This window comes from Drosophila tropicalis, unplaced genomic scaffold (assembly GCF_018151085.1).
Source record: "Drosophila tropicalis isolate 14030-0801.00 unplaced genomic scaffold, ASM1815108v1 contig_158, whole genome shotgun sequence".
NCBI classification, from domain to species: domain Eukaryota; kingdom Metazoa; phylum Arthropoda; class Insecta; order Diptera; family Drosophilidae; genus Drosophila; species Drosophila tropicalis.
In genome coordinates, this window is record NW_027172602.1 from 12,525,719 (window position 1) to 12,553,329 (window position 27,611).

At 36.0% G+C, this 27,611-nt stretch overlaps 3 protein-coding genes across 6 annotated transcripts; 2 read left to right on the top strand and 1 right to left on the bottom strand.

The window, feature by feature from the left end:
- Positions 1 to 170: 170 nt before the first annotated feature.
- Positions 171 to 2,250, top strand: LOC137587418 (endoplasmic reticulum-Golgi intermediate compartment protein 2). Its single transcript, XM_068303836.1, has 4 exons — positions 171 to 256; positions 317 to 658; positions 730 to 1,542; positions 1,608 to 2,250. Exons 2-4 carry the CDS (start codon positions 538 to 540, stop codon positions 2,003 to 2,005), a joined length of 1,332 nt encoding a protein of 443 aa, XP_068159937.1. The 5' UTR covers positions 171 to 256; positions 317 to 537; the 3' UTR covers positions 2,006 to 2,250.
- On the bottom strand, positions 2,076 to 25,896 carry arg (arginase). The gene is made up of 5 exons (XM_068303837.1): positions 25,645 to 25,896; positions 25,237 to 25,440; positions 24,970 to 25,156; positions 4,080 to 4,179; positions 2,076 to 2,662 (listed from the first exon to the last, which is right to left on the bottom strand). Exons 1-5 carry the CDS (start codon positions 25,841 to 25,843, stop codon positions 2,303 to 2,305), a joined length of 1,050 nt encoding a protein of 349 aa, XP_068159938.1. The 5' UTR covers positions 25,844 to 25,896; the 3' UTR covers positions 2,076 to 2,302.
- elav (embryonic lethal abnormal vision) lies at positions 7,708 to 15,710 on the top strand. Of its 4 annotated transcripts, none has more exons than XM_068303831.1 (3): positions 7,708 to 7,926; positions 10,105 to 10,676; positions 12,660 to 15,710. In XM_068303831.1, coding segments are annotated over exons 2-3 (1,509 nt in total). In that variant the 5' UTR covers positions 7,708 to 7,926; positions 10,105 to 10,675; the 3' UTR covers positions 14,168 to 15,710. The 4 variants fall into 4 exon arrangements, with proteins under 4 accessions (XP_068159932.1, XP_068159936.1, XP_068159933.1 ...); XM_068303835.1 differs by having other exon boundaries at positions 7,720 to 7,788; XM_068303832.1 differs by lacking the exon at positions 7,708 to 7,926 and adding an exon at positions 9,124 to 9,330.
- Positions 25,897 to 27,611: the final 1,715 nt, after the last annotated feature.

Here is a 27,611-nt window from a genome sequence, read left to right on the forward strand (position 1 = left end):
AAAACGACAACACTGCTCCCGCTCTGGATTTTTCGACCAAACCGAATATTCGCCGTAGAATATTCGCCGGGATACAAAAAACCAGTATTTTCAGGATTTTTACTGTTGACTCATTACTGCGTACATTCCCGGTATTTGGGACAAGCTACCATTATTTGTTCTCCCGGTCTCAGAAACAGTCACAATTTCTGAGTCTGCATTTAACAGCTGATGAGGCTGGCGATAACGCATTTTGCAGCCCTGGCATCGAGCCGGTGTAAATTTACATACATGTACATATGTATATCTTTAGTTAATGTTTATTTATTTACATTAGAGAAACCATAAAAGTCAAAGAAAGAAATAGCAAGGATTTTTATCACAATTCCCCACGCCGTTCACACGGCCAACTTTTAACGTTCTCTTCGGCTAAGCCTGTGGAGGCGTTAATCCGAACTCCAGGGAGAGTGGCTTTGGGATACGTGGCAATGAGATGCGAATTTGGATGAGATAGTGGCACAGTTAACTAACGAGCACGCACACCCCCCACACACACAAATGTCAGCGACGTTACGCTATCGTGGCGATAAGAGCAACTTGCTCGAGTTTGCCAAAAATCTTGATGCCTTTAAAAAGGTCCCTGAGAAGTACACAGAGACAACGGAGATTGGTGGGACACGTAAGTCAGATCGCCACCATTCGATGGAACTTTTTTTAACCTTTGTTTTTTCTTCTTGCTCTGCCAAACAGTTTCCCTACTAAGCCGCCTGTTGATTGTGTACCTGGTATATACGGAACTTCAATATTATTGGCATGAAACGCAAATTATCTATCAGTTCGAGCCAGATATTGCGCTCGAGGAGCAGGTGCCAATGCATGTGGACATAACGGTGGCCATGCCATGTGCCTCCTTGTCGGGAGTAGATCTAATGGATGAGACGCAACAAGATGTGTTCGCGTATGGTACACTACAGCGCGAGGGCGTCTGGTGGGAGATGTCCGATGCGGACCGTATGCAATTTCAATCTGCACAGCTGACAAATCATTATCTGCGAGAGCAATACCATTCTGTTGCCGATATCTTGTTTAAGGATATCATGCGTGAAGGTATCTTAAAAGGGAGAAGTGATTCTTCGGCAAAGCCGGCGGCCCCACCACCCGGGTCGCTTCCAGCAGTATTGGATGTGCACCAGGACACACATTTAAAGCAGCCGGAGGCAAAATTCGATGCCTGCCGCTTACATGGAACTTTGGGCATTAATAAAGTGGCTGGCGTTCTGCATTTGGTGGGTGGCGCCCAACCAGTGGTGGGACTATTTCAGGATCATTGGATGATTGAATTTCGTCGCATGCCAGCGAATTTCACGCATCGCATTAATCGTCTTAGTTTTGGTCAATACTCGCGACGAATCGTCCAGCCACTGGAGGGAGATGAGACCATTATACAGGAGGAAGCGACCACAGTGCAATATTTTCTCAAAATTGTGCCCACAGAAATCGAGCAGACATTCAGCACGATCAATACGTTTCAATATTCCGTTACGGAGAACGTGCGCAAATTGGGTGAGTAGATTGCTTTCTCCAGTGTCATTTGTTTATTTACTCACACCCGACCTTACATACTGCAGACTCGGAACGAAATTCATATGGATCCCCGGGCATCTACTTTAAGTACGATTGGTCCGCCCTGAAAATTGTGGTCAGCAATGACCGTGATCATATTTTGACTTTCGTTATACGCCTGTGCTCCATTATTTCCGGTATCATCGTGCTCTCTGGGGCCATAAATTCCTTGTTATTGGTATTGCAGCGACGCTTGCTACGAAACTTTGCCCCTCAACTCTATCAGAAATTGGAGAAATCCTCAGCCTCTAATGGTAAAACCAATGTGACTGCATCCTCCGTAGCTGTAACGAATCCAACCTTACAGCCACCGATCAATGAGCTTCTGCAGACGGCCAATCTCATGGCCAATGTGAATATATCCGCATACTTACCCACAGCTCAACCCAAGACGGATAACTAATCGACTGATCGTAGACCCAAAATTGGAATCTCAGTCTGTAACAAATTATAAACTAGTTTAGACAATGAAATTTTCAGCTTGTTCTTTACTTTTATTACATTTAATCAATTGTTTTTTTTTTTTCTTAGCCTTTGTTGTATTTTTCTTTTATTTTCATTGTGTCTCCCTCTCCATGCGTTGTAAGATTTTGATAAATTGTACATAAATATAGATATATATATATTATATAAACATATATAAAAGCATTTGCTGATACTATGTAGTTTGTTCCCTCAGTTTGTCGCATTTGCCCCTGCATTACTCACTACCCAATATGCCCGTATCAATGTTGCCCCAATGACCCGATCGGCGATAGCCAAACATACTCTTCAATATCTCAAGTCCGGACTCAACAGTGGTACGCACATCCCGGTCATTGCCAAGCTTGGGATTAATCTCAACCAAATCGACTCCTTGCACCCGTTTCGTGTCTCTCAGCGCCTCCACAATGCTGATGCCCTCCCGCAGGGTAAGTCCACCACGGACAGCAGTCCCTGTGCTGGGGGCCACATTGCTATCCAGGGCATCAATGTCGAAGCTAACATGAATCTTATTTTGCGGATTGAGGGCATCCAATGTCATTTCAATCACCTTGGGCACACCCAATCTATCGATGGCCTAGAAAAGAACACATATATATATATTTATATCAAAAAACTTAAAGATAGAAATAAGAGATTATTTGAAAATATGATATATGTATGTAAAGGATTCGTTATAGGCAGGATCAATCCTAAGTAATTTTTCAATTGGATCTAATAGCTGCCTCATTATAGTCAAAAGGGATATCAGTTCTTGAATAAAACTGTCCAAGGTTGGATCTAATCATGACTGGATACAAAAGCAAAGTGAACTAATCGCAAAATCCGATAAAAGATTGATCTAAACTTCGTATTCCTTTTAATTTTGAGGTTTAATGGGATCCTTCCTCTGCCTGGTTCTTCAAAAGATTCAATGTCTGTTAGCTTAACTAACTAGTTACTAACTACATATACTGGGAAATTCTCTCATGACTATGTCTAATTAACGATTTATCATATTTCAGCGAGCTTTCAGGTTTCACTAATGAGTTGGATTGGTCTATCAGCCTTTCCGAGCCGAGCCAACTGTACCGAAAACAAAATTTGATGGGAAATTTATTTTTTTAAAGGAAACATAATTCCTACTACCCCTGGAGGGAGTCTCCGGCGATACTCAAACCCTACCAGAGCACGCATATTTCGATCGAACTAATGAGCTATAATAAATTTGCAGCTCAGAAGGAAGCGGCGAGAACATTAAAATCATTTTTCAACAGACGTCGATTTTGCACGAGCCATAAATAATCGAGAAACCAAGGATGCGAAAAAAGCGGATGTGGCCGAGCACGTAGTTAACGTTGCAACCAACCACCGAAACCATATGGATCGGAAAGCCGGGGATCGCGAATCGTTCGAAACAACACAACACAAAAAAACTAAAGAGGAAATGTGAGAGCAATGTAACACGGACGAGGGGGAGAAGGAGGAGGCAGCAGCAGCAGCAGCAGCTAGGAGTTGAGCTAGGGAGGGTGCAACAACGACGACCACGACCATGATGATGACGATGATGATGATGATGCATAGTGAGGGCAACCCCTATAAATGCCTGAAGCTTACAACAAGAGGCAAGAGGAGAAAGAAGGATGTCGACACCAGAATGCAGAACCGAGAAGGACACTGTGTAAATTTTAGGCATTCCAAGCACGATCCATGTTCACGTTCACGTCATTTGATCCCAGCCAGCGGCTAGAGGGTGACCGACAGACAGAGATGGGTACATAGCCCCAGGGCGCAAGCGTGAGCGAGAGAGCGATTGAATGTAAACCGGAATTTTACAATTTTTCACAACTGCCACGAATTGTAATGTAGTAAAACAAAAGAGAGTGGAAAAAAGGACATTTTACCTACTACAAAACCATACATACATATATGTATGTATACTAGGATATACCTAGTCCTAAATGCTTGTGTGTTTGTTTGTTGTTGTTGTGTTTTCTTTTTTTTTCTCTACTTACATCCATGGCATAGTAGCGTATACCAAATTTATTCAATATGAACGCTTCATAGGGGTCAATGTCCCTCAAGCCAATGTAAACCAATTGATCCTTTGGCAAACTGAAACGAAAAGAATGCAAAAGAAAAGAAGAAAGTCAAATAATATTGAATCGGACAACAATAATAACAGCTGTGGAAGTCAAAGTCAGACTAAAAGAATAACCCATACAATGATGGAGGGGGTGGGGAATGGGCGAAGCCTATCAAGTGCAATCGAAGGATCGACTAGCATTTACACAACATTAGTAGATCATGAAAACTCGATTGGAACCCATCCATAAAAACTTCTTCCTTTAATTTGACTACATACCAAATGTGATTCTTTGGCTCGTATTTATGTATACACGGAAGGACGATTAACTTTGGTAAATTTCATGAAGAAGAAAGTATACAGTTCCTATTCCGATTGGGAATACTCCAAATACTCTTTGCTATATACAATTAACACGATCTTTTCCTTACCTAGAACTTGTTTTGATTATCATTATATCTGAATAACCAAGTGATATTCATTTGTAGTTATTCTCATTTGACTAAAAGATCAATTTCATGTCTAATGTGATCTATAATCGAATATATGTACATATACATATGTATATGTAGGTACATATGTGGATGTTTATCACATTTTTGCAATTTGACAAATTTTTGAGATCCCCCTAGCATTTTGGCTTCTCCTCCATCTGTTGGCCCTCCGTACCCCTATTTCCTTTTTGCTGATCCTGATTAGTAAGCCAGGTGGTAAATACGAAAATCGAATTGCTCCCGTTTTTCCAACAATGCTGAACAAATTGTTTGTTTGTGTGTGTGTGTGTGTGTGGCAGGGAAAAAGAAAAACGGCTACAGCATGCACACATGCCTCAATTCAAATGGCATGCAGACTATGTCCTCCCCTTGGCCCTCATTCTCCCTCCCTCTTTCCCTCCCTTTCTCTCACACGATCGGGCATTGCATTCTTTGGTCCTTTCACCCGGTGTCTTATGGTAATTTTGTATGATTATTATTAGTTTCGAAGGGAAAAACTGCATCTGTCGGTCTGTGTTGTTGCACCCGATCGCCGTGCAGTGAGACGTGCAAAGTTAAAAGCACTCTAAGGATCATTATGTAAATGCGGATATTTTAGGCACTAGGGTAAGGGAGAAATTAGGGAGGGTTGCATATGAATCATGGACTCGACTCAAGTTCAGTCCAGTTTTGGTGTCTCCTAGTAAAACTTTATTTTAGTTGTTGTTGCTCAAACAGTAAATACAACAAAATTTCAGTTAAGGGTGGACCCTGGCTTTCACCTCCTCCCTCCTCATCCTCCTCCCCTCCATCACTCTTACATTGTATGTACTCTCTGTCAGCCCCTGGCAGTCAGTCCCTGTACGGTTTCCCTGCCCTTTTTGGTTGTAATCTTGTGTTGTTTTGGGTCTGCTTTTTTAATCCCGTTTCGTTGTAAAGGTTTTTGTATTTTGTATATTTTTTTGCCAGATCTGCGAAAAAAAAGAACAGACAAAAAACAACAACAAAAACAACAGGAAAAGGAGATGACCCTCCCTTAACGACCTACACACTCCCCTTACACCGTAAAGCCAAAATCGGTGATATCACTGAAAATGATTGCCTACTGCTAAGGGCAGTCGACATACATTTTGTTTCTTCTTCTTTCTGGGTTCATTTTTCTTTGTTTTGTTTTGTTTTATTTGTTTCCATATCAAGATGCTCAGCGATAATCAAGCTGATTTATGAACACTTGTGCCGCCGATCTGTCTGCAATGTCTGTGCGTGAATTCGCACCACCAACCAAGCAGAAACCACCCCCAAACATATCAAAAAGAAAAAAATGCAAATAAATTAAAATCCCAAGTCGAGTGCCAAAAGACACCAAAGACTTGATACCCTTGCAAGCTCAAAGGTTCATCTTTTGCCTTGTCATATCAAAACGGACGAAGGAAGTCCCAAGGATCCAAGGAAAGCCTAAAAAGGTTTTTGGCCAAAATGGAATATACCCTTTTGCTTTGGAAGGGGTGCTTAATGCTGAGTTACAATTTCGCAAGTTGTAAACTGGAACAGGCAATATAGCAAATGGAAACGAAATCAGCACATGGAACATAAACAGGGCACAGGAAGTACATACACAGTGGGGGAGGGGCGTGGTACGGAGGTGGGAGGAATGTTGAATTTTGAACTGAATACAAGCGCAATTAAACACACGCATGCCAAACAAAAAAAAAAAGGAAGGAAGAAAAACCGAACCGTGTCCATGTCCAGGTCCGTGCCCGAGTTCGAGTTCGGATTGAAGTTAAACAGACTCTCTCTAGCAGTTTCTCTCGCTCTCTTTGTGTGTTTGCGGCGGGGGTTTGGCTAAGGGGGTGTAACCATTTTCAATTTGTACAGAAGCAACCCTAGCTGTCAATGGTATTGGTGGTGGATGGCTAGACGACGACACCGCCAACAACAAAAGCAACAACGATGGCAGTGCAAAAACCAAAAACCGGGGCTTTAGCCAAACATCAGCTGTGACGAAGTTTTTTTACCCTTGCAAATTTTCATATACTTTTGGAAAGCTCTTAAACTAACGATTGTGGTAGTCTTTCTTACTAAATGTTGTAATTTGAAAGTTTTTATTTAGTTATCTTATCATAATAAGTTTAATACTAACTTAAGTCCGATCTCAGGATAAGTGCAACAAATTTAAGGACAATTGACACAGTCGGATATGCTTTAGTTTTCAATGTTACAGGTCACTGTATATATGAAGGAAACCCACACGACAAGGATACACAAGGATAATCTGGTCGCGTGCATCATAAAACGGTTGACGACCTCACTGGAATATATGTATGTACATACATATGTATACACGAAACAGACAAAAGTCCCAGGCTCAGCTGTTTTTTTTTTAAGAAAATTTGAAAAATGTTTGAATGTTTGGATTCCTTATTTCAAGCTTTAACGTTCGATAATTTAAATTTCGATAAGCCGTTACTGAGTTGCAACTCTGGTCATATGTATAAGCATTTAATATGCATTTATTTATGTATATATTAAAAAAAATATATATGTATATACATATGTATAAAACAAAAATATATGACAAGCTCAAACTTGCAAATTCGCGATTTCGCAAACAGCTACATGGAATATTATAACAGGGGTGGGCGCGCAATAACGTAACATTTCAAACATTTCCAGGCGCTGGAAATACGACAACTCTAAAATACGCTCACGCTCTCATACTCTCCACACTCTCTCCCCCAATGGCACACGCATGTCGGCCATTTTGATTTGTCTGCCCTTTAAGCCGTGTTTACACTTGGGTTAAAGCCATATAATATACAGACAAACATATGTATCAAAGAAAAAACTCTTTAATTATAAATAATTTTTGTGTTCCAATAAAAAAAATGTTCATAAGCATATGAATGAATTCCCTAAATTTTTCCATCTTTAGTAAGCAGAAACAAAAAAAACCCACCCGCTGCCACCATCGTCGGTTCTGCCGCCGCCGACACCACCAGCAGCAGCAGCACTAACAACAACAACGGTAACGTGAATGCGGCTCTCTCTCAGGCTCTGCCATTTCATTTCCACGCCAGACGTCGTACGCCGCAGTACTTTATACGCTCCGTGTGTGTGCTCTGCCACTAATAACATTTTTTTTATATATATACACATATATCCAAGGTGCTCTATTCTGCAATTGATTTTTTTTTTTGGTTATTTGCTAATATTTCGAAAGTAATATAACGGTTAACAAACAACAAACAAACAAACTTGAAGCAGCCAGTAGCAGCAGCAACAATCAACAGTCAACAAAATAACGTAAGAAAAAGACTTGTGCAACCAGATCAGATCAGCATCAAACAACACCAACTACAACGACAACAATTACAACTACTACAACAACATTAGCAGCAGTAACAACAAAAACAGAAGCAGCATCATCGACAAAAACAACAACAGCAAGCGCTAACAGAAGAAACAATTTTTTTTCCTTTTTTTTTTTGCGCGTTGCTGCATATGTACATAATTGTGCAATTATATCTGTATATGTATATCTATTTTTTCTCCCGCTTTATTTGTTTGTGTGTGTGTGTTAAATATTAATAGTCAAAAAACAATATGCAATTCGGCAAAAACAAAAACGGCAAAAAAAAGTTCAACAAACTCGCCAAAGAGAGGCAAAAACGATCCATTCGCATATAGAGGAGAGGCGGCGGTGTAGGATGAATGACAGGAGCAGCAGTAGAAGAGTGTGGCTTCGGGGGGCGGAAGGGAATCTTAGTGAAGATAAATAATAGTACATAGTAGTAGCATTTAAATCTATTGCTAATGCGACGCCGATGCTCTCAGTTGTTCGCTCACTATGTATGCGTGTGTGTGTGTGTGTGTGTGTGTAAGTGTGCGCTGTGTATCTGTAAAACTCGCACGCTGCTGCTGCTGCTTATGTCGCTGTGGTGAGAGCGAGAGGGCACGACCGACTACCCAGCAGTGAGTGGCAAAAAGGGCGCAGCTAGTAGTTATGAAATCGTGACACGATAGAAACGCTTAAAGGCACGAAAAGTAAATAATTCTTTGTTTCATTGAAGTTTTGATTAAAAAAGCTGGATGTACATATATATAAAAAAAATAATGTGAGGGTTCGCATTGTTATTTAAACAAGCTAGCATTGTTTGCAACTATAAACGCTGCAGTCTGAGCATCTGATTAAAAAGATTTCGTGCTTTTTTATTTTGAAACAAATTTGAGAATCTATTTTGAATTTAGTTTGAGAATATATTTTAATTCTTGAAAACATACATCTATGAATACGAAGAATATAGGAAAATAGTTGTTACAAGTAAGCAGTGAACAATTGGCAAAACTGTTAAATAACAGTGAATGAATGCAAATTTTGAAATGTCCGTTAACACCTGCGCAATTAGCCCATCTCTAAAAACGTGTATCTATCGATTTGTGTTTGGGACTGTTGTGTGCGTTCCTGTGTGTGATGTACTACATGAAAATAGTAGTTTGGATATTTTTGGTCAGACAACCAGAAGGAAAGAAGGGGGAACGTAGAAACGGCATATTAATTGCAGTAAACAAAACGCCGGTTGCCATACAAACGCAAATATGTAAAATTATTATGTTGCTGGACAGCAGCAAAAAAATAAAAAAAAAAGTATAAAAAAAACCCGCGGAAATACAAATTAGAACAATTCAAAAAGCAACATCGGCGTGTATGTATGTACATACATATATATGTACATATTTCGATTCCAAAAAAAAAAAAGAAACACTTCTAGATACTAGTTCCGCAGTGTGTGTGTGTGTATGTGTTTGTGTGTAAGTGAGTGTTGAGTGAGAATGGCAAAATATGCGCTAGCATTTAGTTTATAACAAGAATATGTATATAATATACACAAAAAAATTATATATACATATGTTTGTGTATGTATAAACATATAAACAATACCACAAGAATTTTAGAAAGGAATGAAACGCGAGAGAGAGAAAGAGTAAGAGTAAGAGAGTGCGTTCACTCTCTCAGCGGCCACTATGCGCCTCCTGCTGCCCACCACCACCAACAACAACTAACATATTCAAAATCACTGCTTCATCCACCCCTACACCACCCCCTCTCTGCTAATCAGAATAAAAGCAATGAGTGCCGGGCAGGAGGGAGGAGTAAAGAGCAAAAACCATGAAAATTGAGAAATTGTATAACATTTTAATTGTTTTATGTTGTTTTAACTCTGCGTTTCGTTTATTGATTATTATTACATTGTTTGCTGCTGCTGCTTTCGTTGTTGTTTTCGTTGATCGGCATTTGCTTAATTTTTAGGGAAAAATCGATGAATCGATAACTCACACTGACACGCAAATACACGCACAATAGTTAGGCCTACGCCTTCGCTAAAATATTTGCCGCTTTTCCCCTTCACAATGTTAGTTTCCCATACATTTATATACATATTTTCTTATTTTATTTGTTGTTTTCCTTTTTTTCAAAAATAGACGGCGGCGTTCATGTGTTAATTAATAAAGACAACACCAAAAAAAAAAACAACAACAAAAATATTAAGTAAAATTTTTAATAAAACGGAAATCCGGCTTACAACCAGTTAAAGGATAAACCCGAGAGAGAGAGAAATCGGGAGAAAGAGAGAGAGAGAGAGAGCAAGGAAGATAGCAGGCGCCGTGTATAAAGCGCGCGCGCGTACGACAAAAAGTCTGAGAGACAGTGGGAACGAGTAAGAGGGCGACAGAAAGAGAGGAAAACCCCTCAAATATATATATACTACCACCCACCACCAAATAGTACACCAATACCACTCCCCCACACCCCTCGAAGCAGCGCGAGAGCAACGGAACACACTGTGAGCGACGAATAAGAAAGAAAAACGACAGAGGACGAGTGAGGGAGAAAATATACGCATATTAATTATTTTATTTGTTTGGCTTTGACAACGGGCCAAAAAATAAAAAAACAACAACAAAATACAAAATCGAAACGAAACTAAAAGGCAACATCAGCAAAAGAAAATCAGCGGAAAACCCCCTCCCAACGTGTTCTAAACTAAATACAAGTGAGTATTTAATTCTAAAATATGAAATTATATTCCAAATTTAAGTTGAATTTAAAACAAACGTCCCCATGGCATTAGTATGTTGTTAGAATTTAATTTGTTTATACATAAAAAGCTACAATGTAGAGGAGAGGTGTGACTATAATACATACATACATATGTGTGCGTGTTTGACCTTTTGACTTGCTGCGTATGTATGTATGTATGTAGATACGTCAATGGAAGCGTTGAGAACACTGCGAAATTCTTATTGCCAATGTCTTTCAACGCAATTCTCGATAATTTAATAGTTTAGTCTTAACTCAGGGCGTAGGGGGAAATTATTAACAATTTAAAGTTATAAGCCTCAAGGATCATGCCTAACAGAATCAATTTTAGTTAAAAAACAATCATCTTCCTTTCCTCCTCCTCCTCCACCAACTATGTAAGCTAAAAGAACTAGTTCAATTTCGTAAATGTTTGTTTTTTTAAAGTATTTAGAATTTAAAAACAAGTTAAGAACATATATTTAACCCAACTTTAATACATATTTAATACAGTAGTTATTTATTAACAGCATCGTTTGTTTGGTTTTCTATTTAACAACTTAGCAATAGTATATTCTTACAAAATTTTGTTAGTGATTAAAACATTGTTAGGCTATAAATGAAATGGTGCCAATTGGTAATTGGCAATTAGTCACTAACCTAGAAGTATTAAATATAAATAAAATGATATCCGCAACATAGCCCTTAAATAAAGTACATATGTACACTGTCGCTGCAGCTGACATTACTGTCGATAAACAATAAACAGTTGTTAAAAACTTTGCAAATTGATCCTCCCTTATAAGTATGCTATGAAAAAGTACAAAGGCAAACCAACTGATCTGAACTTGAAACTAGATCATTGAGTTCCCAAGGCATCGCAGCAGCCCTTCTGGGGTTGGGGTTGATGGCAATGATGCAGCCAGCCACGGCGTTGCCAGCACAAGAAAAACCGTTGTAACCATTTAACCCTTAATAGGGTCGGCAAAGTTTTCTTTAGAATTTTTGGCTAGTTTGAATTTCAGTTTATTTTTGTTGCTTTTTGCAACTTATGACAACATGTTTAAACTAAGGGTTGCTATGTTGGATGACAGTTCGTTGCGCCTGCCTGCACACACACACACACACACACACATACATACAAGTATACCACCGCGGTTGCTCATTTTATGCTTTTCGGCATTTCTCCCTTTGGTTAAGGGGTGCGAGTTTATGTACTCCATCCTCATCCTTCATCCAACCCTCTCCCTCACTCGCTTTTGGATGTATTACATAACTGGGTTGGGCCGGCTACACACACACATACGTCCGTATATTCATGCTTTGTAACAATTTCCCGAACCGTCAAAAAGGAATGAAGGAAGAAAAAAAAAACCAAACCAACAACAAAATCCTCTCCTCTTGTAAAAGGTCCTGCTCCTGCGCTCAGAAACATAGTGTGCTTGGGACGTAGCGGATCTGTTCTAGCGGTGGGCAAAAAGCAAAAATAAGAAAAAGTAAAAAATAAGAAAGCTGCTTCCAAAAAGTCGTTAACATATCTCTTTGTTTTTTTTTTTGTTGGCCTTTCTTGGAATAAGGTTCGGTCCTTATCCATCCCAGATTCCAGGCAAAGTAATTGCCTTTCGTTGTAATCAGTGAGTGAGAGTTTTCTACAGGGCTCTCTTTTTCTTAAGAGAGAGAGGTAGTGAGAGTGAGCAAATATAATTGAATGAGTTAAATTACTAAAACCAAATGTACTATAACCCAATATCAACCCGACCAAGGACGCAAATTAAGGCATTTTGCTTTGATTTGCATTCCTGGCCTTGAAACTAGTAGCTAATCTTTGACTAACACAACTTGCAAATGGTTTAATCTTGACATTTAACTATTTCTTCCATGCTCTGCATCTGCGTTGGTCTCGCCATCCTCAACCTCAAATTGTTACACTCGCCACTCGCTACTCGTCACTCGCCAGTGGACTTCATGATGGCAAACACAGGAGCCGGCGGCGGCGTTGACACACAAGCCCAGCTAATGCAAACGGCTGCAGCTGCTGCCGCAGTGGCTGCCACCAATGCAGCTGCTGCTCCCGTACAGAATGCAGCCGCTGTGGCCGCTGCCGCCCAGTTGCAGCAGCAGCAACAGGTACAACAGGCCATACTGCAAGTGCAACAGCAGCAGACACAGCAGGCAGTGGCTGCGGCCGCAGCCGCTGTCACCCAGCAGCTTCAACAACAACAGCAAGCAGTCGCCCAACAGCAGCAGCAACAGCAGCAACAACAGCAGCAGCAACAACAGCAGCAGCAGCAAGTGCAACAGCAACAGCAAGTAGTGGCCCAGCAGCAAGTGCAACAGGCTGTGGCGGCCGCCCAGCAGCAGCAACAACAACAACAGCAGACCCCACAGCCCCAGCCGAATACCAATGGCAATGCTGGCGGGGCACAGAACGGCAGCAATGGCAGCACAGAGACGCGCACAAATCTGATTGTGAACTATTTGCCCCAGACCATGACCGAGGATGAGATACGCTCGCTTTTCTCCAGTGTGGGCGAAATCGAGTCTGTGAAACTGATACGTGACAAGTCTCAGGTCTATATTGATCCCCTGAATCCTCAAGCCCCCAGCAAAGGTCAGAGTTTGGGCTATGGTTTCGTGAACTATGTGCGGCCACAGGATGCCGAACAGGCGGTGAATGTCCTTAATGGCCTACGACTGCAAAACAAGACCATTAAAGTATCATTTGCGCGACCCTCATCGGATGCCATTAAGGGAGCCAATCTGTATGTGTCTGGTCTGCCCAAGACCATGACCCAGCAGGAGCTCGAATCGATATTTGCTCCATTTGGAGCCATAATCACATCACGCATCCTACAGAATGCGGGCAACGATACACAGACCAAAGGTGTGGGCTTTATCCGTTTCGATAAGCGAGAGGAGGCCACTCGTGCCATAATTGCATTGAATGGAACCACACCATCGAGCTGCACCGATCCCATAGTGGTGAAATTCTCAAACACTCCCGGAAGCACGAGCAAAATCATTCAGCCGCAGTTGCCCGCTTTCCTGAATCCTCAATTGGTGCGGCGAATTGGCGGAGCGATGCACACCCCGGTCAATAAGGGATTGGCACGATTCTCACCCATGGCCGGTGATATGCTCGATGTAATGCTGCCCAATGGCTTGGGTGCAGCGGCGGCAGCGGCCACAACTCTGGCCAGTGGACCCGGTGGAGCTTATCCCATATTTATATATAATTTGGCTCCCGAAACTGAGGAGGCGGCATTGTGGCAGCTATTTGGTCCATTCGGAGCAGTGCAATCGGTGAAGATCGTTAAGGATCCCACCACGAATCAATGCAAGGGCTATGGATTTGTGTCCATGACGAATTATGATGAGGCGGCCATGGCCATAAGGGCACTTAATGGTTATACTATGGGCAATCGGGTGCTGCAGGTCAGCTTTAAGACCAATAAGGCCAAGTAAACAAATCGGTGTATATATATGTCCATATATATGCATATATATATATAAAGGATGAAGCTCGGGATTAATACATAAACACACACATATAGATACACTCACACACACACACACACACAATCGCATACATATATAAATATGCATGGTATTAACGGTAACTAAGCGCAACAAAGAAAACTTATGTGTAAAACACACACACTCACACACACACACACACATATATACATATAGATATCTCCCCGCGTGTGAAAAACAACGAAAAACGACGGCGGCCAAAATCTCACTCCTTACTACTTTCTCTCTTTCCTCTGTCCACTGCCACCCGCCAATACTAACTCCCATTTTCAATCCCCACCCCCAAAACTGAAAAATTTCCCCCTATGGCCGCCGCCAATCATGTTGCAATAGCTAAATTATTGTTTAGCATTTAAGTGAAACCAAAACAAACAAGAAAAGAATTGAGTGGCAAAGCAATTTTTGTGGTGAAGAGCATCTTTCCACCTTCCTCTTTCTCTCACTTCGGCCCGCCCCCATACCCCTTTGCCTCTGCAACAGCAGCGGGAGGGAGCGGAGGAGGAGTTAGTGAAAAGGGGCACAACAAGTTGCAGCCGCAGTCAAATTAGTCGCAAAACCAAACAAAGAAATCAACAAACTCGAAAAAAAACATCAAAAAAAAAAACAAAAATTATTAACATTAACAAATAATAAACTAGCAAAGGCAAATTTTAAATTTAATAAATTTAAGTAAGCAGCAATGAAATCTTCCAAAAAAAAAAAAAAAACAAAACACTAAAAACAAAACTTAAACAAAAAAACCCCCCAAAAGTATGCTGTTAGTTACACTCCAATTTTTCTACCAATAACATTTAAACTTAAAGAACAAAAAACTAATTGAAACAAAATGAGAAGCAAAACGAACGAAGAAACAAACAAACAAACAAAATTGTATTGAATGTGTGTTTGAAATGGACGTTAGTTGAGCTTGAAAAAAAAGTATTTAAAAAATATGATGACAAGAAACAAAAAAAAAAAAAAACGCATATGTATTCGATTCGAATGTGAGTGTGGAACATATGTGGATCGTATGGAGGCTGCTACAGTATTATAAACAAAACAAAAACAAAAAACAAAAACACTTAAGGCAATGCAACAACAAAAGTAACGTTTAATAATTATACAATTTTTGTATTGTTTTGTGTGTTAAAAGAAAGCAAAACTAACGTCCTGTTCACACACACACACACAAACCCATACATACACCCCACACACACACACATACACACACACACACACATACATACAAACATGTATAACAAAACTTGGGACAAGTGTGCAAAATGCAACTAGCAAAAACAACAGCGAACAAGTAGCAAAAAGGAAAACAGAGAGAATAGTTATCATTGAGAAAGCAGACAGAAAGATAACGATGAATTATGATTGAACAAGAAGAAGAAGATGTAATACAATAATTTATGCGCAAATTTGAAAGAAAAACGTTTTACTAAAGTAAATAATTGTTAGTGAATATTATACTTAAAAACCAAAACCCAAAACATTTACATATATATACAGATATATATATATATATATATATATATATATATATATACAGATATATGTGTATATGTATATTCAAATATATATGTGTATATATATGATGTCTTATATATACTTTATATAATGTATAGTTCAAGGAGCAAGTAAGCAAGTGAAAGAAACAAATAACACATTTGCTAAACATTTTTAGCAAATATTATTAACGCATAGCACAAAAACCAAAACGAGGAGAACAAACAAATAGGAATAACAGAAATAAACAACAAATAAGCAACATTTTGATATGACAAAATTAGGCTTCATTTTCTCTCTCTCTCTGTCTGTTTTGTTTGTTAGACCTTAAGCAAAGAAAAAATGGAAGAAAGAGTTTCATTTAATATTTTTGTTGTTTTGAATTAAAGTTTTTCTTTATAATTTCATTCAAAAATGACCTGAATCCCGCCCACATATTTACTATGTCGTTCAGATCCTTCTGTCTCTTAATCTCTCTTAGTCTCTCTCTCTCTCTCTCTGTCTCTGTCTCCATTCATCAATTGTTTGTGAAATTTTTTTGGTAATTTCTTTCATTTCTGTACCATTTTGCATTAAGTTTATTAAGTTTATTTGCTTCAACAACCACTACATTTTTCGAGTATATATGTATACATATGTGTTATGTATAGGTACATAACATAATGTATATAATTTCTAGGAATTTGTTTTTTAAATTTGACTTAAGTTTTGTGTTTGATTTCTTTGTTTTGTTTTGTGTAAAAGTTTGAAACAAAAACCATGCATATTTATTTATATATATTTGTATTTGTAAGAGAGACAACAGCAACAACATTTGATTTACCTTAATTACCATATACATATATCAATATATACATATATATGTACATGATCGACAAACCAATCCATCCCAAGCAACAAAACATTGTAACATCACCTTGAAAGGCAACAAAATCCTTATATATACATACTATATATGTATTTAACTGTATGCATCTGTGTGTGTGTGGACATCTCGGCATACATATGTATATGTATGTATATATATGTGTAAATTTATGTTTTTTTTTTTATATATACATATATCTAATAGGAAATCCACATGTTCTACTTTTTTTTTTCTATTCTTTTGTTTGAACAAAATTTGCAACAAGAAATCTAGTCAGAGAGAAAATGTGTAAAGAGAATTAAACAAAAAACCAAAAAAAAAAAAAAAAAAACAGGCAGCTGCTAATAATCAATGAGATAAAGATATGAATATGAATCAGAAGAAGAAGAAGCAAAACTATGAAAACGAGAGGATTAAGATCAAAAACTAAACAAAATAAATAAATAACAAAATTTTAAGCGAGATAATCAGAAATAAGAATAGAATCCATCAAACTAAACATACTAAAAACTGAACAATCGGGGTTGTTCCTAATCCGTTTGACTAATTAACTAACTAATCTCTCTCTCCATCTCTATATATGTATGTCTCAATTCATTTCTATATGGTGGTTTAATTATACATACACACATATATATACACTAAAATGAAAAACGCGGCAAATTCTCTTTCCATTTCAAATGTGAAAATGTTCGAAAAACAAAAAAATGCCGCACAAAGATTTATATTAAAATTATATAAAGATAAAGAAAAAAAACATATAGAACTAAAAAACCGTAGCAAATACAGAAAACATTCACTTAAATTGCAACAAAAACTGTTCTTAACAGGAAAATGTTGACAACAAAAACAAAAAAAAAGAAGTTCTCTTATATGTATATATATATATCCAGCCATATAGAATAACTATATAGAAAATGTGCAATCGGCTTACTTTTGCTATAGCTGCTTGAAACATTGTGTCTCGATCGGTAGGAATAACCCCCCCACGGCCCACCCCCTTCAGAAATGATCAAATTGATGGAAAAATGGAAAACTAAATTAAGTGTAGCGAAATTCAAATTTAAGAAAATGAAGAAGAATCTAAGGAAAGCCTGTCTGGTCTATTAATTTCGTATGAATATTATTAAAAACATTTCATTTTGGAATTTATTTAACAATTGCACACACACACACACACATTATAGAAGTATCCAAAGATTTTCTTTATACACATACATAATAATATCTACTTTATTTTTTACAACTATGCTTATTATTATTATTATTATTAGTGCAAAACCCATGAATTCAATGCAGAGAGAAAGCAAATTAAGATTAGATCTAGCGAGCGTGCGAGCGAGACAGACACAGAGATGATAGATAGACCGTGAGAAAGGGAAGAGAGTGAGAGAAAGGTTAGAGAATCTCTGCTCCATTTAGTAAATCTTCTCATTATACATATATATAAACAATTAAGTTTTTTTTCGTAATTTTTTTTTTTGCGTTTTGCATACAAAAAAAAAAAAAAGAAATGAATTTGCAATAATTATATGAAATTTTGTCTAGTTTATTTTGTATACAATTTATAATGCATTAAATATGTATACACACACACACACACACACACACATACATACATATGTATGTATGATATATCTAAGTGAAATTTATGTACTTGATTTTTGTTTAATTTATTATCTCATCGAAATTCTTCTAATATTTTCAAACAACTTTTCTTCTACATTCTATCACCTCTCTCTCTTTCTCTTTCTCTCAATATATATATATATATATTTATATATATATGTATATGTCTCTATGTGTATTAATTCTATTATTGTGCAATAGTTTTAAATGGCAAACACAACAACAAGAACATCAGTAACAACAACAACAACAAAAACATAAAAATTAGCAACAATTCATGCATCTCAATTATTATTATAATTTTTTCTTTAAGTAACAAAACGAAAACGAAACAAAAAGATAAGAGAAAAACAAATGAAAGAAAAGTATGAAAAAAAACCTAAATCCGTTAACGATTATGATTATACATATGTAACTTAAATCTCTTATATATATATATATATATATATTCTATATATATATATAAATATGGATAGATGATGATTAATAACAACAAAAAAAGAAAAAGAAAAACAAATTATACGATTAATTTTTTTCGTCTGTAATTTACATTTTAAGCTCATTTTTATATGTGTATATGTATATATATACATATGTACATATATATATTTATCTATATATATTCGATATATAATTTTTTTCTTTATATTTAAGCATAACAACAACAACAACAACAAAACCGCAACAGCTATAAATAGAAAGAAACCTTATTTATTGTATTTTATAATTATGTAATTTAATTTAAATCAATTTGAATTTAAAATAACTTTGATTTATATAGAACAAAAGAAACAAACGAGAATTATGAGAAAACAAACAAACAAAAAAAATGCATCTAGCATAATTTTTTAACAACAACAACAACATCTAAACGGAAGAGAGCACACTTCAGGACACACACACACACACACCCACACACACACAAAATCATGGCCAAAGTCTCTCCTTGATAGGAGCAACCATCCTTTAGTCTAATCCTTTGGCAAATGGAATCGAACTTGTGATCTCGTTCTGGTCTAAGCCACCCTAACTGGAGAAGACTCTTGTATGTCATGTGAGGCCATGAGGGAGAGATCCTCCTAGATCGATCGCTTCATCTATAGATAATGATCTTGATCATATATTTTCTTTGCTAAGTCATCACGTTTTACTACTAATTCATCTAAATTTGACTTTTCTCGCCCTTTCTCGATTTTGATTGTTCTTTTTTTCTTCTTTCATTTCGATTCCAGTCTCTTTGTCTAGTCCTCTTTGTATTTTCCTCCTTTCGTTGCTCTCTGTTGCTGCTCTCTCATTTTCACTTTCTCATTAATCAATTATTTTATTTTTGAATCTTTATTTGTTTTCTTTATTGTAATTTTTATTTGTGTTTTCTTTTCTTATTATTTTCTTTGCTTTCTTTAGTTTTTAATTTACACAAATATTTGATTTAGATATATACGAGAATTATCGTTCTGTATCTAATAAATCGTATGTAACAAAACAAAAGAAAAAAAAAAACACAAAAACACAAAAAAAAAAACGTAAAAAGATAATTGTGTATCGAAATATTATGATTTATTTTATTATTAATTTTATTTTGTATTATCTTCTTTATTTTTTGTTCTCTCTCTTACTTTCATTTTGTTTGATTTATGTTTTACATTTATATAATTTATTTGATTTTTGAAGAAACGAAAAAAGTGAAAAAAATGCAAAAAAAAAAAAGCTAAAACAAAGAAATATTTTCAATAAAAATCACATTGATAAAATTTAGTATAATTATTTTTTGTTTATTTAGTTTTGTTTTAATTTGTTGTTTTCTTTTTTTTTTTTTCTATACTAAGTTAAACAAAACATTTTCCCATTTCCCTTAAAACGACACAATTATCGCTGTATGTATGAGTATTGATGTGCGTGTGTGTGTGTGTTATCCTTAAGGACGAAACGTTTGTTGTGCTGCCATCCTCTGCCCCAGCATGAAGCTCTCTCTAGTCAAATCACAAATCAAGTCCAAAATCAAAAGAAAAACAAATGATCTCAAAAGCTAGCAAACATTCCAAAGCTCCCTGGCCCCCGCCCCACCCTCTCATTATCTAGTCACTAGTCTCTCTCTTGATGCATTCTCTCGCTCAAAGACAGACAGACATACACACACTCTCACACAGGACCAACTGACATTCCACATTACACAAACAGAGAGAGAGAGATAGACATAACGGGTTACTTCTTGCTTACTCGTCAACTAGCCGACTCTTCTATTATGTATAAGACGCACGCAGACACCGACACTTAACGTAATGTAATGTTGAATCGGTTAACGGTTCGCTATGTTTTTTTGTTTTGTTTTCTTCTTGCATCGATGCGATAACAAAATGGCGACGATATTATTTGTGTGCAACTGAGAATACTTTTATTTTATGATTAAATTATATACGTATATTCTAATTATTATGGCTTACTTACTTAATTCATTGATTAATTGATTGATTGATTGAATTATTGTGGCGCAAATGTAAACATAAAAAATGTCAAAAACTTCATTTTATATACATATATTATATATAGATATATGTATTTGTGTATCTCTATGATTATTTCTTTTATGTGCGCGCATTAATTATGCTTAATTATGTGTAATTTTTATGATTATGTAACAATTAATTATATTATGTATTTCATTTCACCCTAGATTAGTAATTATTCTGATTTAAATTCAAAACTTTTTCTTTTTTTTTTTTAATGCAGCTAATCCAAAAAAAAAACCAAAAAAAAAACAAAAACAAGTCAAGTCATTTACAATACTATATAATAATGCTGACGATGATGATACAAAAAAAAAAAAAAAACTATTTAATTTATTTTATTAACATATTTATATCAATTAATTAATAATATTTATCACACATTTCAAATGATATTTCAAAAAAAAAAAAAAAAAACAAATGACTTAAAAAAAAAGAAAACAATACAAATGCAAAAAAAAAAAAAAAAAACCAAACAAGCAAAAAATTAATATTATAAATGTATTTCAAAATATATAATTATGAGTTTTTCTTTGCTTTGCATACACACAAATGTTTATGTATATTCATATATATATATAAATATATAAACCAAACACAGAAAACTTGATTCCACTTTGGTTTAGTTCAGTTTCCGTTTCAGTTCGGTATAATTAAGTTTGGTTCGGTTTGGTACGATCTGTTTATTTATTATTTATTGTTTATTCTCACACACACACACACAAACACACACACTGACTCACGGATCTCTCTCTTATGTCCATCACTTGTCCATCTTCAGTTCGCCAAGCTAAAGAAATGTCCTTCTAGAAAACCAACAAAGTGTTCATCAGTTTCATCTAGACACACACACACACACACACACGCACACACACACAGCATACATATTAAAATAATAATTATTGATTTCTAGTCTAGTCTATGTAAGTAAGCTAGCCCAAGTGATAAACCGAACCAAAGACTAAGTTTGCTTCCGCAAAACAAAAAACCAAACAACCAACAAAAAAAAGTAGTGCAATTTCAACAACATTTTCCCCCTCTCCGCCGCGTCGTTTTACCACTTTCCCCAGTTTCTATGTTCGATTTGCCTTCAGTTTTTCAGTATTTTCTGCTTTCATTTGAATTTAATTGATTTTGATTCATATTTCATGTGATTTTTTGGTAAGTAATGCAAAGAAATCGAAAATACCTCAAGACTTCCCCCCTCCCCACCCACAAACACAAAAATAGATGCAGTAAACAGAAAGCAATAAAAAAAAAAAAAACCAAATCATTAATGAATATTTTTTATTTCGCTTTTCTCCCTCTTCCTCTCTTGAACTTATCTCTTTGTACTTATTAATGTTGGATTTCACACACACACACACACACACACGCAGACACACAGATACGAGAGATTTTTTCGAATTCCAAAAAATAAAACATCGCCAAAAATGATATGTTTTGATGGTTTTTTTATTTCCGTGTGTACTTGATATATTTTTGACTATATATTGTATATGTATGTATCTTCTTCGATTTTCTTCAATTTGTTCTTCTATTTGTAGCCTCAGCCAAAAAACAAAAAACAAAAACAAATTACAATTTATCAAGCCAGCCCAGTAATTGCATATTTATCGAATTCTAATTTAATTACTTTCTCTTTTTTTTTATTTTCAGGCGTGTGTTGTTGTTCGATTTTCAATTGAATTTCCAAAACCATTAGTTTAATTAACAAAGAAAACCAAAAACAAAATGAGAACAAAAAAATACTGATAATTATTGTATAATTATATTATAATTAATTGTAATTATTTTAATGCATAAACACCATGAATGGTTTACCCCCCAAAATTCACTCAAAACACAAAAAAAGAAGAATTATCTATCCTTTCATCCTTTCCTCTCCTCGTCTCATACACCTACATATATATGCGTGTGTGTGTGTGTGTGTGTGTGTGTGTTAATGTGAGTGTGAGTTGTGTGTGCGAGTGTGCGCCTAGCTAGATATCTATCTGTTCAGTTCAATTTGAATATTTTCATTTCCTCCCATTAGAATTTTCCGAGTGTTTACATAAAGCACACATACACTCACACAAACATAACCCCCTCCTCCCACACACACACACACACACACACACCATTTGTCTAATTACATTAAATTTTTATTTCCAGCAACTTTATTTTCAATTCCTCATTCAAATGGAATTGAAACCTCATTAATATCTCTTCGAGAGACAGCTCTAAGCATATATTTTTTGTTTCGTTTTATCTTGAACTCGTTTGCTTAATGTTTGCGGAAATTGGGAAAACTTGCCCTTCGAAGTATGCAATAAGTATTTGAAGAAACTATTACATACTTTAGGGGACAAATATCCATCATTTTCACATCCTTAGATGCTCCTAAGTACAATGGCAGATCTAGGGCTGCGAAATGGTGGCAATTGCCCCCTAAAGTATGCAATAGTCTGTCTAAAATACATTTAAATACATTGTTCAAAGACAAGTTACAAGGCAATGGACAATAGAAAATCTTCAGTCTATTGCATACTTTAAGGGGCGAAATTTCCACATATGCCCATTCCCCCTTCTTTTAATGATCCTCCTAATGATCTTCAGTGGCTTCCTTCCTTTTATGAAAAGGACAAGAATACCCTTACAAAAACCAATCGTGTTGTTTATTTTGATTTTTTTTTTTAAGATTAAGCTAAGCACACATAAACATTAATATGGCTTTCCAGTTAGTTTTCAGTTTGTTTTGCTCCAACAAAATTTCTGTTTTTATATTTCGAAAATTCCCCCAATACAAAGCAATATACATATGTATATATACACAGAAATGTATGTATATGTATTGTTTTGTCCTTATGTCCTGTATATTGTATATTGTATATATATATATATATATATTGTATAACTTTATTTAATTGTGTTTTTTGTTCTCTCTCTCTCTCTCTCTCGGTTCTTATTTGTGACCTCCGATCAGTTGTCTCAGTTTTAGTCACAACTTGTGTGTGTATTGAGTTTGTCTCTTTAATTGTTATATATACATACATACATACATGTATATACATGTGTATGTATGTGTATATGTGTATGTTTCTGTACTGACTTTAATTTGCAGTTTGGTTTCATTTTCTGTTTGTGTAATCTCAATGCTAGGACTTGAATGTCCCTCGATGACCCAAGAATTTGTGTGTAATCAATCTAATTTTTAAACAACATGCTTAGACCTTTAAGCTAGACATTTTGAGTTTTCGATTACAATTTGATTTGATTTGTTTTGTAGCACCACCAAAAAACAAAAACCAACAATAACAAAAAACGCACAAAAATAAAACCAAAGGACGTATAATGGATACAGGGCACAAAATAATAATAATACTAACTAATAAGTGTATTGAACGTAGACGGGGATTGATTTCTAAGCGTTAGACAAGAATGATTTTTCACTTTTGCTAGCTGTAACAACGCCAAAAAGTATGCTATAGAAAAGAAAAAAACACAATCCAGCTAATTTCCCTCCTTGTTTTTACTTTCGCTCTCTTTAGTTTAATAAATGGAAAAATGTCCATATAACGGTGAATATAATGATTTGTATATTGTAGCATAGCATTTTACTTCCATTTCCAATGGCTAATTTCATTTTTCGAAACAATTTTTGACTTCCTTCAACTCGCCATTGAGTTTCATTTTTCCGTTTTCAATTATCTTCTTTGACATGACTTTGATTTTTCACTTTCTTTAACTTTTTACAATCAAATTGTATATATATATATATATACATATAAAAAGATATGAACAAACCTTAAGATAAAACAATCAAAACGAAAACGTATTGAGAAACGTTGAAAAAGAAAATAAACTAAAGACTGAGACCAAAAAACTCAAATGCTCAAACAACAACAAGCAAATAAGCTTAAAAAACAAAAAAAAAAAAAAAAAAAAAAAACAACAAAAAAAGAAAACAAAAAATTGACAACGAAAAACAAACAAATCAAAATCCAAATGAATCGAAAACAATTAAAATGAAACTGAAATTTAGTTCATTAAGAACAAAACGAAAAAAAAAAACATAACCAACTGTGATAAGATCTAGAGAAGTAAGCCTTAAAGTGTTAATGTTTTTTCTTAGCCACTAAGAGATGTCAGCCCAAATAAAAGCTTATTCCACAGACACACAGTGAGAAACGCAGAGAGAGAGAGAGAGAGAGAGAGAGAAGGAGAGAAGAAGAGAGAGAAAGTATTGCACTCACCAATTTGGGGCTATCTCATCGAGTTCCGCATGCTGCCATGTGGATCGCAATTGTTCCAATAGAAACGAAACTGGCATTCCGTGTATATTGCCCGACTGTGAGGTGTTGTGCAAATTGATATCCGCATGGGCATCGATCCAAACCAATGACAAATTCGGTGTATGCTGCAAATGACCGGCCACAGAACCTGTGTGAGGATGTGTGTGGGTGTGAGCGTGTTTGAGTGTGTGTCAAATTTGAATGTTAAGTAAAGTTTTCAATACCCACCGAAACCAATGGCATGATCCCCGCCAATCGCAAGGAATTGTGAGTTCTGCTGGAGCATCTGTTTCACCTGGCCAATTAGGGCACGATTGCAGGCCATAAAGTCAGCATAGTTCCGTATGTGATGATAATGGACACGCTGCTGTTGCAGCAGGTTCTCATCCACAGCATATTGTAGATTGCCATAGTCTCTGATCACCAAGCGATCTGGCCAACAACAACAATACACAAGAAAAACCAAAATAAAGTATTTAAAATTCATTGAAAAATGTTTGTTTCATTTAAATTGAAACCAGGTGCGGATTAACTGGTATATCAAAGGTAAGTGGAACTACGTGAGTTAAATCTTTAAAAAATCTGTTCCAAATTGGCCAAAGTTTGGCATCTGATTTCTTAAAGTCGCTGACTAACCGTGAGCAGCCTGAAGCACCTGACGTAGATTGCTTTGACGCAGCAAGTCTGGTGCCAATTCAACGCCCTGTTTCGATTGACCCTTGGCAAAGGGCACACCAATAATGCCCAAGCTGTGCTCCGGCTCTACGAGGCCAGTTGAGCTGGAGCTGTGGACCCTTCGTAGGCATCTGGTGGCCAAGTTACGTGTACACAACATAATTCCTTTGGCGTTGACAACGACGACAATGTTAGGTAGCACTCGGTTCTGAAACTGAACTGACAGCTCTTTGAGCTTTCAGTTGAGACAACTATCATCATCATGTCGGATTCTCGGGAGCCGCGGACTCTGATAACATTGTTGACTACAACGACGATGACGACCTTCGCTTTTGTGTTTCCATCTTGCTGAGAGTTCTCTCGCTCTCACCAGCCCACCATCCCATCCAGTCCATGCTACATAGTTGTGTAGTTGTTGCGTATTTCTGTTGACAGTTTCAGATTCGGACTCGATGATGATAAGCATTGAGCATTCATTCCCCCGATAACCTTGATCCTGACGCTCTGACGATGACCATCAAAATCATATTTGTCTGTCTGCGTATACGTTATATGTACATATATGCATATATTCACATATACATTTATATTTATTGATGCTGAGAATGTATTAACAAATATACCGAAGCCAATCCCATATTACCTCCCATGGCGACTAAATAGTTCACGATTTTGATGAGGTTCCTTCAACTCAAGTAGAGTAAACCAAAAACAAATTTTAAATTTTATGGCATAAAACGTTTTCACAAAGTTGTTAAATAAATAGAAATTTAAGTTATCAAAATCTTTCAAAAATAAAATCTGAATTTCGATTTTTACGGATTCAAGGTTTTCGCAATAAACTTTTCTTTTCTGGCATTCAATCTAATGGATCAAGTAGTAAACAGTTTGCAGGTTCTAGTGACAAAACTAGAGCTGTAAATAGGAGATATCTTAGCCCCCTAAAGTATGCAACAAGCAATTTAGGAGATCCTTTCCAATAAACGATTGAAATATTTCAAAAGAAACATTGTTTATCATAAATTTGTAGATTTGCAGCATATTGCATACTTTAGGGAGCAAAGCCCAAGATTCGACCATGCAATTTCTTCCATTTATTGAATGGACTCTTTAATATGCAAGGGTATAACAGCTACAACTTGATATTGACCATACTAAATGTAAATAGGCATAAGATTGTCTTACTCTATAAAGAGTCAATGTTAAATTAGTATTCATTTTGGCACGAATCACGTGCTAACCCAAAATTTGCTCCAGATCACGTTAAAAAGCATTAGACTCAACTTAATCAATGTGTTAATGTGTCGATGGCAACTATTTTTATTTCCATTATAAAGTCAATGAGTCTGCTTATCTGATTGGGGAGCCAGGAACAAAAACTAAATTCATTTATTTTGATTATGGAATAAGTAAAATGTTTATTGGTATTTTATTTCTACATATGTATATACATATATAGATATACATAGATGTATGTGTGTATGTATGTACTCGTATAAACAGGTTATTGTTCTATAGCCAAGAGCTAAAAAACTCCTTTGATTTTGTATAGATAAATATACATATATACATATATGTATGTATGTAGCTTTGTAATTAATATATATATATATGATATTTGTTATTCTCTTCTCTGTTATATAGGGTGCTAAATAGTTTTCACAAACATATGTACATATACATATATTATTTGCAAATCAAAAGTAATTTATGCTGTTCTGTTAACTGTTTCTCAAGCCACCAAATGAATGGTTAAACAAGCCAAAATATCAGCTTACTATAATTTATAATAATTGTACATACAAATGTATATAAAGAGCAAAATGGACAGGCGTAAGGCTCGTTCAATAAATGTTAGATTATATAGCGCTTTTCAATTATTGCTTTGGATTTCTATTTCTCTCGTCCTAACTAAGTACAATTGTTTC